The sequence below is a fragment of the Equus asinus genome, chromosome 23 (genome assembly GCF_041296235.1).
Source record: "Equus asinus isolate D_3611 breed Donkey chromosome 23, EquAss-T2T_v2, whole genome shotgun sequence".
Classification (NCBI taxonomy): domain Eukaryota; kingdom Metazoa; phylum Chordata; class Mammalia; order Perissodactyla; family Equidae; genus Equus; species Equus asinus.
In genome coordinates this window covers 49,512,501-49,526,075 of record NC_091812.1, presented here as the reverse complement: position 1 = coordinate 49,526,075, position 13,575 = coordinate 49,512,501, and the positions used below count along the sequence as shown (strand labels likewise).

Below are 13,575 nucleotides of genomic sequence, written 5' to 3'. Positions count from 1 at the left end.
ATAATAGTAAGGTTTTAAAAAAGTAAAAAAAAAAAAAGCCTTTTATAGAACACCAAGGCTTCCACAGATGTTTAATTTCAGCAGAATGTATAAAGTTCATGAATATTAGAGCATTGAAAAATACAAGACATTTAAACTATATTCAAAGGACATATTGATGTTACTAAACGGCATAGAAAAATGCTAATAGAATCAAGTTGTCAAATGCATGAAAATCAGTAAAGCAGGGATTCATGGCACTAGTAATTTCAAGTATAGTGAAGATTTCATAAAGCTCTGATGCACTGGTTTCCAAATTATACTTTATAAGTTGTTAGTTCACTACCTTCATGAAGTCAGGATTTAGAAATGGGTGGGATTTCTATAATAAGAGCTTTCATGTCTTCTGTTACTATTGGCTCTTTTATTACAACATTGGTCATCCCTCTTGAAAACACGTACAACTAGTCAGAGAAGTAAGCTGAGCAAGACAATGTGTTAATATTTATACAAAATTCTTAATTAGCATTAGAATAATATGCATGACTTACTGCTGACATAATAAAAAAAATCATTTCTATGTATCAAAGTGTGTATATATATATGTATGTTCCATGGTCTACTGGTGAAACATTTGTCCTTCCCTCCCTTCACCAAGGCTCCACCTTGGTGATCAACTGGGGATGCTAAGGCTACCTACTGTCCCATGGAGAATGTCTTCTGTCTTTTACTGTTTCCAATTGTATCTTCCATGGAACAACAGTCTTTTGGGAAATATTAATAGGTATATATAATCAAATAAATCTGGGAAATAATGTATTTATACCTTTCTACAGATTCACAATGCGCATTGATATGCTAAAGGCTTACAAAAAAAAAAAGCTTTTAATCCAGTGTTTACAATAATGGGGCACAGAACATTGTCGTCTGCCATGTCCCATTAGCTTCTGGCAGAGCAGTAGTCAATAGAATATCAGTATGGGAAAGACCATGACAAAAATTCAACATGTATTAGGGGGTAATGGTCTACAAAAGGAGCACCATGATCAACAAATGTACTTTAAAAACCGTAAGTCACTGTCATGGGTTGAAACTAATCCCTCCAAAAAAGATATGTTGGAGTCCTAACCCCTACTACCTCAGGATGTGATTTTATTTGGAGATATGGGTCTTGATAAAGGTAACCAAGTTAAAATGAGGTCATTAGGGTGGGTCCTAATCCAATATAACTGGTGTCTACAAAAAGGAGAAATTTAGACACAGGGAGAGACACACATAGAGGGAAGATGATGTGAAGACACAGGGAGAAGGCCATCTATAAGCCAAGGAATACCTGAGACTACCAGAAGCTAGGAGAGAGGAAGGAAGGAGGGAATTCTCCCTCACAGCCGTCAGAAGGAACTAAGCCTGTTGACACCTTGATTTTGGACTTTTCTAGCCTGCAGAACATTGAGACAATAAATTTCTGTTCTTCTAAGCCAGCCAGTTTGTGGTAGTTTGTGACAGCAGCCCTAGGAAACTAATACAGACACATCATTAATTCCTATCTTATCTTAGACTCACATGCACTTGAGTAATAGCAATAATATTAATATTATAGTCTAATAAGGGGAATATAGAAAGAGGTCTTCTGTCTTCACTAAATATGACAGCTGTACTTACTAAAGTCAGGCTGAAAATTAAAAAGTACCCTGGGCCCAATCACTCTCCTTGGAATTGCTTTACTATACAGGTTTTGTTTACGCACTTTTGCTAAATGCTCTTGACTATAATGCCTTTTTCATTCAACTATTTTGTTCTGTTAAAATAAGAAATCCTTTCTTAACAATAATAAAATGCAAGGAAAAAATTTGCTCCCATTTTTTCCCTTATCTTGCAATCTGTGAAAGAAAACCTACATTTGTCTAGGGGCATTAGCTGGTGTAGCCCTTTAAAAACCATGCGTCCTTGAGGCTCCTGTCTGGGCTATGTGCCAGCACTCACAATAATAACAGTCCTGGGCTTGGCCAACCCAGCTGATTTCTCATGGGAGAGTTAGCGCCAAGACTCTCGCAGTCTGAGGCAACATAGAACTCCTCCAGGGGGGCTCTGGTCCTTGGAATGCAGGTCATACAAGGGTGACCCCCCTTGGCAAGTACACACCCTTTGTTCCTCTGGGTACTTAAGCCAGCTTCTCTCAGGAGGTGGTAGCAGGTGCACGTTGCTGTCCAGCCGGCTGCCACTGGACCTTCCCTATAAGTAACTCCCAATAAACCCATCTGTCTCGTTCACTGTCTCTGGGTCTTTTCTTTGGTCTCTCGACAACCTATCCCACACTGCTCACCCAGCTGGGTGTGTGGTGGAATAATTCGAATTCCGGACTATCATCAATTGACTTGAAAAAGGAATACAGAAAATGTGTAAATGAAACAGAAATTGGGTAAAAAAAGAATTTTACTCTGAAAATAAACTTGAGGCCTCATCAAGAGAGTGTTGTTAGGAGAAAGGAAAGAGGAAATAAATTACTATAATGCTTCTGAGACTCTTTTGAAATAAGAAATTCAAGAGGTGGAAGACAATAGATCTAAAAACGTCTCAACTGCTTTACTCCTTCCTGCCAAAAACAAGTGACTATCAAAGACTCGCAGACTTCTGTGGGGGGCCAATGAGTGGAGATCATCTACTACTGAATGGATATGTGATGGCTAATTTTATGTGTCAATCTGACTGCCCAGATATTTGGTTAATCATTATTTCTGGGTTATTGGTAGAGGTGTTTCTGTAGAAATTAACATTTGAATCAGCAGACAGAGTAAAGCAGATTACCCTCCCCAATCTAATGGGCTTCATCCAATCCATTGAAGGCCTGAATAGAATAAAAGGCTGTGTAAGAAAGAATTCTTTCTTTCTGCCTGTCTTTGAGCTGGGACATTGGTCTCCGGGATTCCGACTCAGACTTGGACTGGGACTGGAACGTACACCATGAGCTCTCCTGGTTCTCAGGCCTTTGGACTCAGACTGGAACTATACCATTGGCTCTCCTGGAACTCTAGCTTGATGACTGTAGATTTTGAAATTCCCAGACTGCATAATCACGTGAGCCAATTCCTTACAATCAATCAATCACTCTCTCTCTATATATACATACCTATCTTTCAGAATAATGATGTCCTATCAGGGAAGACTAAAAGGTTGTATCCTATTGGTTCTGTTTCTCTGGAGAACCGAGATTAATACAGGAGAGATGCGTTGGTATATGAATTTCAAGAATCACGTACAAGAAGGAAGATGATAGATTGGCTTTCTAAACATGTCCATAATATCCTGTGTGTACCCTCAAGTTTACACTAATACACTGATTCTAAAACTCACTTAGCATCTTCTTAACTAGAGAAAGGGTCTTGAATGATAGAAACTCACCTTTTCTCCTATTGTACAACAAGTGACTAGTACAATGCTTGGCTAACTGCATTGCTCAATAAGTTACTGAGTAAACAAATGAATGAGCAAATAATTCCAGGTATATAAATTTCAAGCAGGCTAAATGCTAGCAAGCTGAGGTCATCTGATCATTTCATTTTTGGTAGAAACAATAGTTGATAATTTTCCTTGGTTTTAGAACTAACAGCTTAGGTCTGAATAAATATAAATTAACACAATGTTTAGTGGAAAGGTAGAAAACATTATTAATTGGAGCTTATGGCTAACTATACCTGTAAACCATATTTTGTTCTAAAATACACATAATGTTAAGTCGAATCTTTTTCTACCTAAGAGTAATCTGTACTATATGAAAAAGGATTTAAGTTTTAACGGTATTGGATTCTAATCATGTGTAAATTGGGCTTGTCATAGAATGTCATAAAACTATTTGAGATTCAATTAAATGACTAAATCTTAAATAGTACAGGCCTTCGGGTAGTTGTGAATGAGGAATGACAAGTTTAGCCATATTAAATTCACAGAAAAAATAAAAGCCCTCAACATAGTCACATAAAACTGGTTCAATATGCACAACCAACTTCTTCTGAGAAAGAGGATTCACAAAATATGACTTGGAAAGTATAAAATCTCAAAGACAGGCCATTAAGATATATGCTTCTTAAACACTGGAAGACCACTGACTCAAATGTCATGTATTCTGAGACAAATTCAGTTGAAATGTAAAAAATAACGTATATTTATTTGTCATTTGACTATGTAATTTTCTATAAAGGACAATTTTAAGTGGCCTGAGCTAGGCTGGTGTGCTTTTTAACTCATTTTTCTTTTTATGTGTTTATCATTTATAAAGAACCACAAGAAATTCTCTTTCCACTAGCTACAGTTCTATTTTTTTGTTTCTGAGAAACTATAAGAAATTTATTCCCAATATTAAGTCAAAATATTTGCAAATAATTTTAAGTAGTGAATAAACATTTAGTTTACAAGTAGCTTATTTTTTATTACTTTATGATCCTCAGAAATCTTAAAAACAAGATCAACCGACTACATATTTTTATACATGTAAATAAATTCAGGAAAGATAAATGATAAGCAGTAATTTGTGAAATGAATGTACTTTGGTATATCTTTATCTTTGCAAGGTTATTACTAAAGAAATGATTTATTGTTCACCTTTAGTTGTAGTGCCTTCTCTAAGTTTTCAATCTTTCTTTCAGCGTTTCTCAGCTTCCTTAGTTCCTCTGAGTCTGTGAAAGAGCTCTTTGGGGACAAAGACCTTGAACGTTTCACAGGTGGTTCCTCGAGAATAAAACAAGGACATGGTTGAACTAGTTGGAACACTGGATTATGAAAGACATGCAAAATTAAAGAACAAGTAATTTTGAATACTAATAATGAATTATAAAAAAAATCCTGCATGGAATACTGGAGAAATAACAAGCGGAATTACCACAGTGCTACCGCTAAAGGTTTCTCTGTGACTCGTTAATGAGAATATTCATTTACATTTACATTGTTTCTTTCAGAATAATGATGTCCCATTAGGGAAGACTAAAGGGTTATAGACTCAGAAATGCAAGAAACCTCATTACAAAGGAGGGGATAGAGGCTGGTCTAATTGCTCTATAAGGGTCCAAGGTTACACTTGATAGGACAACCAGAAACAAGAGGGAAAGGATTTTTTTCCCTTTGAAATAGTTTAACACACTGTGAAGTTGAAGGAACAATATGCTTGAGGAATATAAATACAACAGACAGTAGATCTTATACCATAATGACCATATGGTCATTAACTATAATGTGGCTAACTAGAGACAAGAATGTGTGTTTATATTATGTACAGCTTCATATACCAATCTGGAGAAAGAATATGTGAAAGCAAGTATTAAGCTGGGCAACATATTGTTCATACTTACTGCATACTCTTATGAAAATGAAAGAAAATTTTGTTCAAAATATCACTCTTATTTTCTTGACTTTTGTTAAAAGCAATGAAACATCAAAGTGGTACATTTTTAAACTTCAGTAATACAGCAAGCAACCAACTTAGGCCCAGTAATGCTGTCTCTCAATTTTAGGAATGTTTTCTTTCATTTAAATAAAGCTCAATGCTGTAAAACTACTCCAAAACGGCAAGAAATGGACAATGCAGTTATGTTTAAATAAATACATACATACATACGTAAACAAAGCTCGCTCTTCTGAAAATTACTAGTAATGTTAGAGTAAATAAGAATACTGCAGAAACATGGGTCTAATTTTAAATGGTTCCTTTATTAAGATAGTTTGTTCTACTCATAGGAAAACCTGGAAAGAACTAAAAACAATTATCTTGAAAACATGGTTTTCTACTTTTAAAGATATTTTCTACTGCTGAAGTAACAAATGTGAGAAAAACATGTCTAAAACTCCTTACTTTTAGGGAATTGTTATTTCAATTTATTCAGAAATAACATATTTACAATGTGATATTATAAAAATTTTATATCAGTCAATGTTCATAGAATCTTTCACAGCATAATAGGAATATGTAATGAATACTACAAAAGGAAAAGCTGAGATGTTAAGAAATGAGAAATATACTATGAAAAATTTGCTTATTTTTTCTCTATTGCTATGCCTTTAAATCTGAAAATATATAACTCCACAAATTAATGTTAAATTCCATTTATAGTTTATATTCCATATGGGCAGTATTTTAACTATCATATCTGAGTGAAACAGAAGCATTAAGGTATATTTTTCTTCTAATTAAAATTAGAAAATTGAGTTAATGACTAATACCACTTTAAAATTTTTACTTAGATTAATTTATCTATAGATTATATAGACAAGGGATACTTACCAAAACTTTTTAATACAAGAATGTTAATTTACTTCAAAATAGGTATACAACCACTAATGTATTTAATTAATTAGGAATATACTATGTCTTTAGAAAGGGAAAACTTTCTACTCCCAACAATTATTTTATCAAGCATTTGGCACATAATATTTTTTTAAAAGCTTCCAGAAATATAGGCAGAGAAGTAAACGCTGCTGTTTGTTTTTTAACTTCATCTCTTGCCTTGCCAGCCAAATGCTGACAAATCTGCAAAATGACAAACGTACCTACCTTATGTTTCCCGTCAGCACTTGTCAGGATGCTCTTCTCTGAGGAACCGTTGTTGGTAGATCTGTTCTCTGACAGTTTTTCATTTGCTATTTTCAGTTTCTCCTGTAAATACTCAATTTCAGACTTCTGTGAGACCATTAAGGTTTCTAAGCTCGATAAAGATGGCCGTTGGGATATCTATTAAAAAAAAGTATATGGGCAAAGTATATGTACCTTTGCATCTCATATTATTTACATATATATGCAAATACTTATATATAATATTAAATTATCTAAATCACAAGTATTCAGAGAAAGAAAGTTTCATTTCAATAATAAACTGTGAACCAGCATTAGCTAAACTTCTGTCATCCTAATATAATGGCATTTTTCAATAAAATAACCAAGAGTCTGAATAAATATTTTCACAAATACTGTGATAGAGATTTGCAGGAGCAAAAATTTGAAGCATGGTTCCATGATAGACACTACTCATCTATAAATTATTTCAAATTTATGGTTATACACACATGTATTTCCTCACAAAATACTCAATTCACTGTCTGATCATCAAGAGTTATGTAATACCACTGAATATGTACCTGGGAAAAGGAAACCAACAGCCCTATAGCTCTAGTTAGCTTTTAATGTATCATAATTTAACAATAGCTCAAAAAACTGATACTCTTAAAAGTCAATACAGTTCATAGTATTCTACTTTAAAATTTATTCATATACCAGATAAACTGCTAATGGTAAGCACCACATTTTAACAATAGAAATCAGGGGAAAATTAAGCTTATACAAAATTTGTTCTGAAAACTAACATTCTGCAATATTCTACTAACATCTTAACTGAATATATTTGAGACCATTAAAATCCATGCATATATGCTATTTCAAATTAAGCACTCCACTTAAAAAAACAAAAACACTAAATCATAGTGAAAACAAAGGTTTTTTTACTTCTAGCATAGAAAAGTCAGATTTTACGATTCTAATATTATCAATATGGATCCAGTAGCCCCGAACATAGTTTCATTTAAAATGTGGACAGCCTCATTCTTCCTAAACAATATTCCTAAGGACTATGAAAAAATATATATGTTTAACTTTTCTGAACCAATAATGGGAAATATTATCCTTTTCTCTTTTGACCACTTTTTTCTTTTTTTAGGGGATAGGCAAAATTTTCCTAATTCTAACCTGTAATTTTTATAATGAGAGGGATCATCTTTGATTTATACTATTACACTTTCCTCATACATAAATCACTTAATTTGTTTCCCAACCTTTATTCTATCAGACTACTAAATATTTTCCTCAGCATATTGTTTACATTGTACTATTATCACACTTAAAATATATTAAATACTTGCTCTGAACGTCAAATTAAAATACTTAAAGCACTTTTCTTGCAAACTCTAAAAGAATTTTGTCCTATTCTTTTCTCCCCCTGTTAATCACCGTATAGCTTTTATTTCTTTTATTTTTTCCTCCTATTTCGTAAGCAAATTTATGATGTTTATAAATGTTTCCTTTGATTGGGCTGCCAATCTAAACAGTTTTCAAAGGCTACCTGTTCTTGCCCAGGTTTCACTGATTAAAATTATGAAGAATATATAAATATCCCATAATTTACCAAAGAAATTTTAAATAAATTGTTCAAGGTTAAACAAAAATTTAGACTAAAACAGGAAAAACACAAGTTTAGTTTATTGGTATATCCAATAAGCAATCCTGTGCTCTTTAACAAATGAGTTTTCTAAATCATGATTGGATTAAAATGCAATAGATAAGAATGTAAAAGTGTGAATATTCGGTCAAGTAACTACAATGATAAATAATTCAAATATTCATGAAGACATAAAATATGCTCCAACAGTGCATTTTGTCACTATACTAATAAGAGGTTTCATATTTCAGCAGCATTTCTTTGAAATTCCTCAATAAACAATAACAGAAATTCAAAATTAAAATACTATGAAACTAGTGATCAACTTAAATTCACATGGGAGCCAAGGAGATAATGTAAATAAATAAGTAAAATGGGTTGTGTTTAGTTTGTTTTAAAATTACAGCTTAGAATCTATTCAACAGAGACACTTTGTATACATATTAAAACATGTAGGTATATTCTTCACTTCCACAAGAAAACTTACACATGCTCCCAGTTTTTAAAAACTGTGGTCTTTCTCTCTCTCTCAAGCCTTTTATCACTTCTAATAGAGATATATGCACAAGAAGTATGTCACATTTCTCTTAATACCACCATTTTTAAAAGTACAAATAAAATGAAATGTCAAACCACACTCGGCCTCACTTTGAGGGAGTACGGAGAGTATTTGTGGCAGTTGCTACTGAGCTCCAGCCCAGTGTTTTCATAGAGGAATGTGGCCCACTACTGCCAGAGTACTGATTTTTCAAAAGCAGCAGGAATTCGAATTTCTCAGGGAAATCTCCTAATTTTAAAATGTTTGCCAGACTCACTTTACGACTCTTGTGTTTTGAGAACATGGTAGTGGAAGTATAAACTGCTACAAATTTTCTGGGGGAATTTTGAAACATGTATCAAAGCACATAAAAGTGTATCAAGTCTTTGATATCGCATTCTAGCATGCTCACGGTTGATACAGAAAGATATCCATGACAAACTGTTAGGTGAGAAAAGCAGTTTACAAAAGAATATAGTATACAGTATAGAAATAGATTTCACCAAATATGTGTGGAAAAAACCCTGAAATGTTACAGTGTTATTGCTGAGAGGAGGAATTCTATGTGAATTATTTTCTTCATACTTACCTGAATTTCCTTAAATTCTTTTAATAATGAACACGTCATTAAACGTTTTTCAAAATGTAAAACTTTTTTTCTCCAAAAAAAAGGAATAAAAATTTAATATAAAATTTTCAGTATAGATGGGGAAATATAAATGAAAGTCTCCCCATAATCTCATCTCTCAGAGTTTGCTAGTGATAAGTTTGGGATATATTACCCAGACTTTAAAAAGAAAATGGAAACCACTGTAATTCTGTCCTTTAACCTGATTTTTTTTTTTTAACTAACAGGCTTTATTATCTAGAACAGTTTTATACTTACAGGAAAACCAAGCAGATACTATAAAGAGTTCTACACCTCCCACTCCCACTCACCCCAGTTTCCCCTGTTACTAACATCTAAAATTAATATGGTACATTTGTTACACTTAATGAACCAATATTCACACTTTATTTTTAACTGAGGCCCATAGTTGTGAGATAACAGAAAATATGTATATTGGTCTCTGCCTGATTCCTGGCACACAGCTCCCACCTAAAACTCTTGTAAATTCCAAAGTGATAAGAGCACTAGAAGCATCTTTTATTCTATTAAGGTGACTCTGGGTGGGCTCCTAGATGGCTCTTGGACGGGGGCTGGTCACCAAAAGGACCAAGGCAAGATTAGAAGGTTGGAATTTTCAGCCCTACCCACTATCCTCCAGAGAGGGAAGAATGGTTGGAAATGGAGTTCATAATTAATCACACCTATGTGAGAAAGCCTCTATAAAATCCCAGTAGTAGGGGGTTCAGAGAGTTTCGGGGTTAGTGAACACGGGGAGGTGCTGAGAGAGTGGTGCACCTGGGCAGGGCATGGAAGCTCCACGCTCCTTCCCATATACCTTACCCTACACATCTCTTCCATCTGGATGTTCATCTGTACCCTTTATCAGATCCTTTAATAAACTGGTAATAAACATTTCCCTGAGTTCTGTGAGCTGCTCTAGAAATTAGCTGAACCCAAAGAGGCGGTCTTTGGAACCTTCAATCTAGCTGGTTGGTCAAAAGCCCAGGTGATAACCTGAGCTTGCAACTGGTCTCTAAAGTGTGTGGGGGAGGGGGAAGTCTTGTGGGACCCAGCCCTTAACCTATGGGATCTGATGCTATCTCCAGGTAGACAGTGTCAGAATTGAGTTAAATTATAGGACATCTAGCTGGTGTCACAGAGAATAGCTTGTTGTGGGGAAAAAACCTCCACACATTTGGTGACCAGAAGAGTCAGAAATGTGAGTGTTCTGTGTGACTAGTAAAGCAAATTCACAGGGAAGAAAGTTGTAGTAAGGAAGAACTAAATTATTCCCCATATAGGAAGGAAAAAAGTTTTTTTCCCTTTACAATAGTTTACTCAAATTTCCACATCTTTTAACTAATGTCCTTTTTCTGTTCCAGGATCCCATCCACCATACCACATTACATTTAATTATCATGTCAGTAACTCTTCGCTGTGACAGTTTCTCACTTTTCTTATTTTTGACGACATGGACAGTTTTGAAGGGCACTATTCAGATACATTATGGGATGCTCCTTACGAGTTTTGGGGAGGAAGATCACAGAAGTAAAGTACATTTTCATCACATCATAGCAAGGGTACACACTACCAACATGACTTGACTGTTGATTTTGGACCTTGATCACCTAGCTAAAGCAGCGTTTGTCAGGTTACTCCATCATAAAGTTACTCTTTTGTCCCCTATCAATAGATCAATAGTATACTCACTTTACTTTTTAAGCTTAGTAATTGTTTTAAGGGTAAGATATGTATATTGTCATATATCCTTACTTATCCCTATGTGTTTTAAGTGCTGCTTTACAAGCTTAGTAAAATCAAGACTAACAATTCCCCTGTCTGTGGAAGTTTATTCTATCTATTGCCCTTAAAATCCCAGACTTTGAAAAGTTAACTTTTCTTGGCTAGGAATTATTAACATTTTAAAATAAACTTTTTTCTATAATATAAGAAATTCTTCTGCATCTTTTTAGTTTACAGTCTTAGAAGATAATGGTATGGTGGTAGACCATAGTTAATCTGATGAGAAATCATCAGTGGACTATGTGTCCAAATGCCTCCAATTGGAACTAATCTCTTTAAATTGACCATTATTAATACATGACTTATTTTTTACATTGATCCACAGAGGTAATTTTGATCAAAGTCCTGTAGAAGATATAGAGTAAAAGGGGGGTGGGAAGGAGAAGCCTTTAAATGTTGTGCCAATTACTATTGAAAAATTATATAAATTAAATATCTACTCATGTTGCATTAAATTCAAGCAACAGTGTATGGCATTATTACAGTGAAGGCTGAGTGAACACTGCCTAATAAATAGAAAATTTTTCACAGCTATAACAATTGCAAAAAACTGTAAGTTAAATTGTTTTGTCTTATTAGTAAGTTTTAATTAAATATATTAATCTGTGTCCCACTATACTAAAATAATAACAACTAGCATTTGATGAAAAAGTATTATGTTTCTAGCTCTAGGTAACATTTCACATATATTATCTCACTTACTTAAAAAATTTATAAATTTCAAACCTGTCAACACATAATGTAGCCAATTGCAAAACAAAAACATTTAAAAAGGACATGATATCTCAGCAAAAGAAATAGTTTCTCCAAAAATAATATCTCACTGAAAATTAAGTATAGGTCAAACATACATGTGTATTTAAAAATCTGTAATATATGTTTGTATATAAAATTTCTAACCTATATGCATATATATCACAGAAATTGACATTTTGAATGATTATTCTCTGAAAATCAACTCACATTTTCTTGGAAGAAGACAGAGTATAAAAAAGCATATATATATATATATATATATATATACACATATACACTCTTTAATAGTATATATATGTAAAATTTTCTTCTCATGAAATGCCTAAATCTTTGCAAAAACTCTTCATTTTATTTAAAATTGATTTTAGAAATGCAGAAATATATCTATCGCCAACTTATAAAATAAACATTGTTAGCTGAATCATCCATAACCTGAAAACAGATCACTTTAATATAGTCATATATTCTTAAAAAAATTAAGTAAAAAGAAAAATAATATCAAATAAACATGATATCATAAATCAAAATAGTCTTACTACAAAAGTTCACAAATGGAATTACGTGTACCAACTTAAATTTGCACCTCACTTTTAGAAAGACTACTAAATTGAGTAATAAATGTCTAACGACAACAAAGTCAGCTAGCACTCTTTTAAAAAATATAAATATTTGCATGCCTTCAATCTCCTTACTTGTAACTCAAATATCCTCACATTACATTTAAAGATCATAAAATATAATGAAATCATTTACTACATTTAGGTAAAATTTAACCTATCACTATCTCCTCTCACAAACACCATCCTAATGTCACATTATAGCAAAACTCAGTACTATAAAGTAGACAGTCAAATTAAACTTTCCTTTAATATCTAAACAGTTGTGTGGGACAGCCAAATTAGTGAACAGCAAAATAAAAGGGAAAAATTTAATTTCATAACTTTACTTCCACTCATACAAAGCTTAATACTGAATGGGTTATAAGTGGATAGTGTATTGGCTTATAGTCACATCCAGTAGATGACAACAGTATCTGTGTTAAAAAGTTGAGCAAACTAACAGGCTAATTATTTCCTCTATACACGTAAATATCACACTGTACTGACAAAAATCAGTGATATTTACATGCCACAAAAGAGTGTTTAGCATTAACTGTTTAATATACACATTGACTGCAGATTCTAATCCCAAGAGTAAACTAATCCTGGACTTACTTAAAAATTAGGATGAAAAGACTAAGTGATTTTTCTATAGACCTGTTTATACGTTAAATAGCCAAACTGAACACAGTCAAAATTGAATTGAATTCTGAATATTTAAAGCACATCTTTTAACAGTGTCCTAAAATAAATTTCTAGATTAAAGGAATTAAATTTCCTATTCAGTATATATCTAAATATGTGACTTTTATTTGCAATCTATTACTTATTATAATGCATACTCTAAGTTTTATAAACATGTGACACTTATGTCACCAGTAAAAAAATTGAAATTTGTGCACTAATGGTATAAGCAAGGGACTATGCTTGTTATGCATTATCATCTCTATACATTAAAACCTCAATCATACTCAAACAAATTCACTAAAGTGTGGTTTTCAATCTGCTAACTATGCATTCCATAATAGCCTGTAATTATTAAAAACTGACAAGAAAGCTACGCCACCTGTGTTTATGTGAAGCCAGGTAATGAAAAAA

General features: G+C 33.1%; 1 protein-coding gene across 13 annotated transcripts in view; it reads right to left on the bottom strand.

Moving 5' to 3' along the window:
• CNTLN (centlein) overlaps window positions 1-13,575 on the bottom strand; it is a 332,812-nt gene that overhangs the window by 176,791 nt on the left and 142,446 nt on the right. For all 13 annotated transcript variants that reach the window (XR_011497243.1, XM_070495470.1, XM_070495472.1 and 10 more), the window contains 2 exons: window positions 6,518-6,694; window positions 4,576-4,701 (listed from right to left, as the gene is read on the bottom strand). Coding sequence is in view for 12 of the 13 variants with exons in the window: in XM_070495470.1 (XP_070351571.1) it covers window positions 4,576-4,701; window positions 6,518-6,694 (303 nt within the window). In the remaining variant the exon portion in view is untranslated. The remainder of the gene's footprint in view (window positions 1-4,575; window positions 4,702-6,517; window positions 6,695-13,575) is intronic.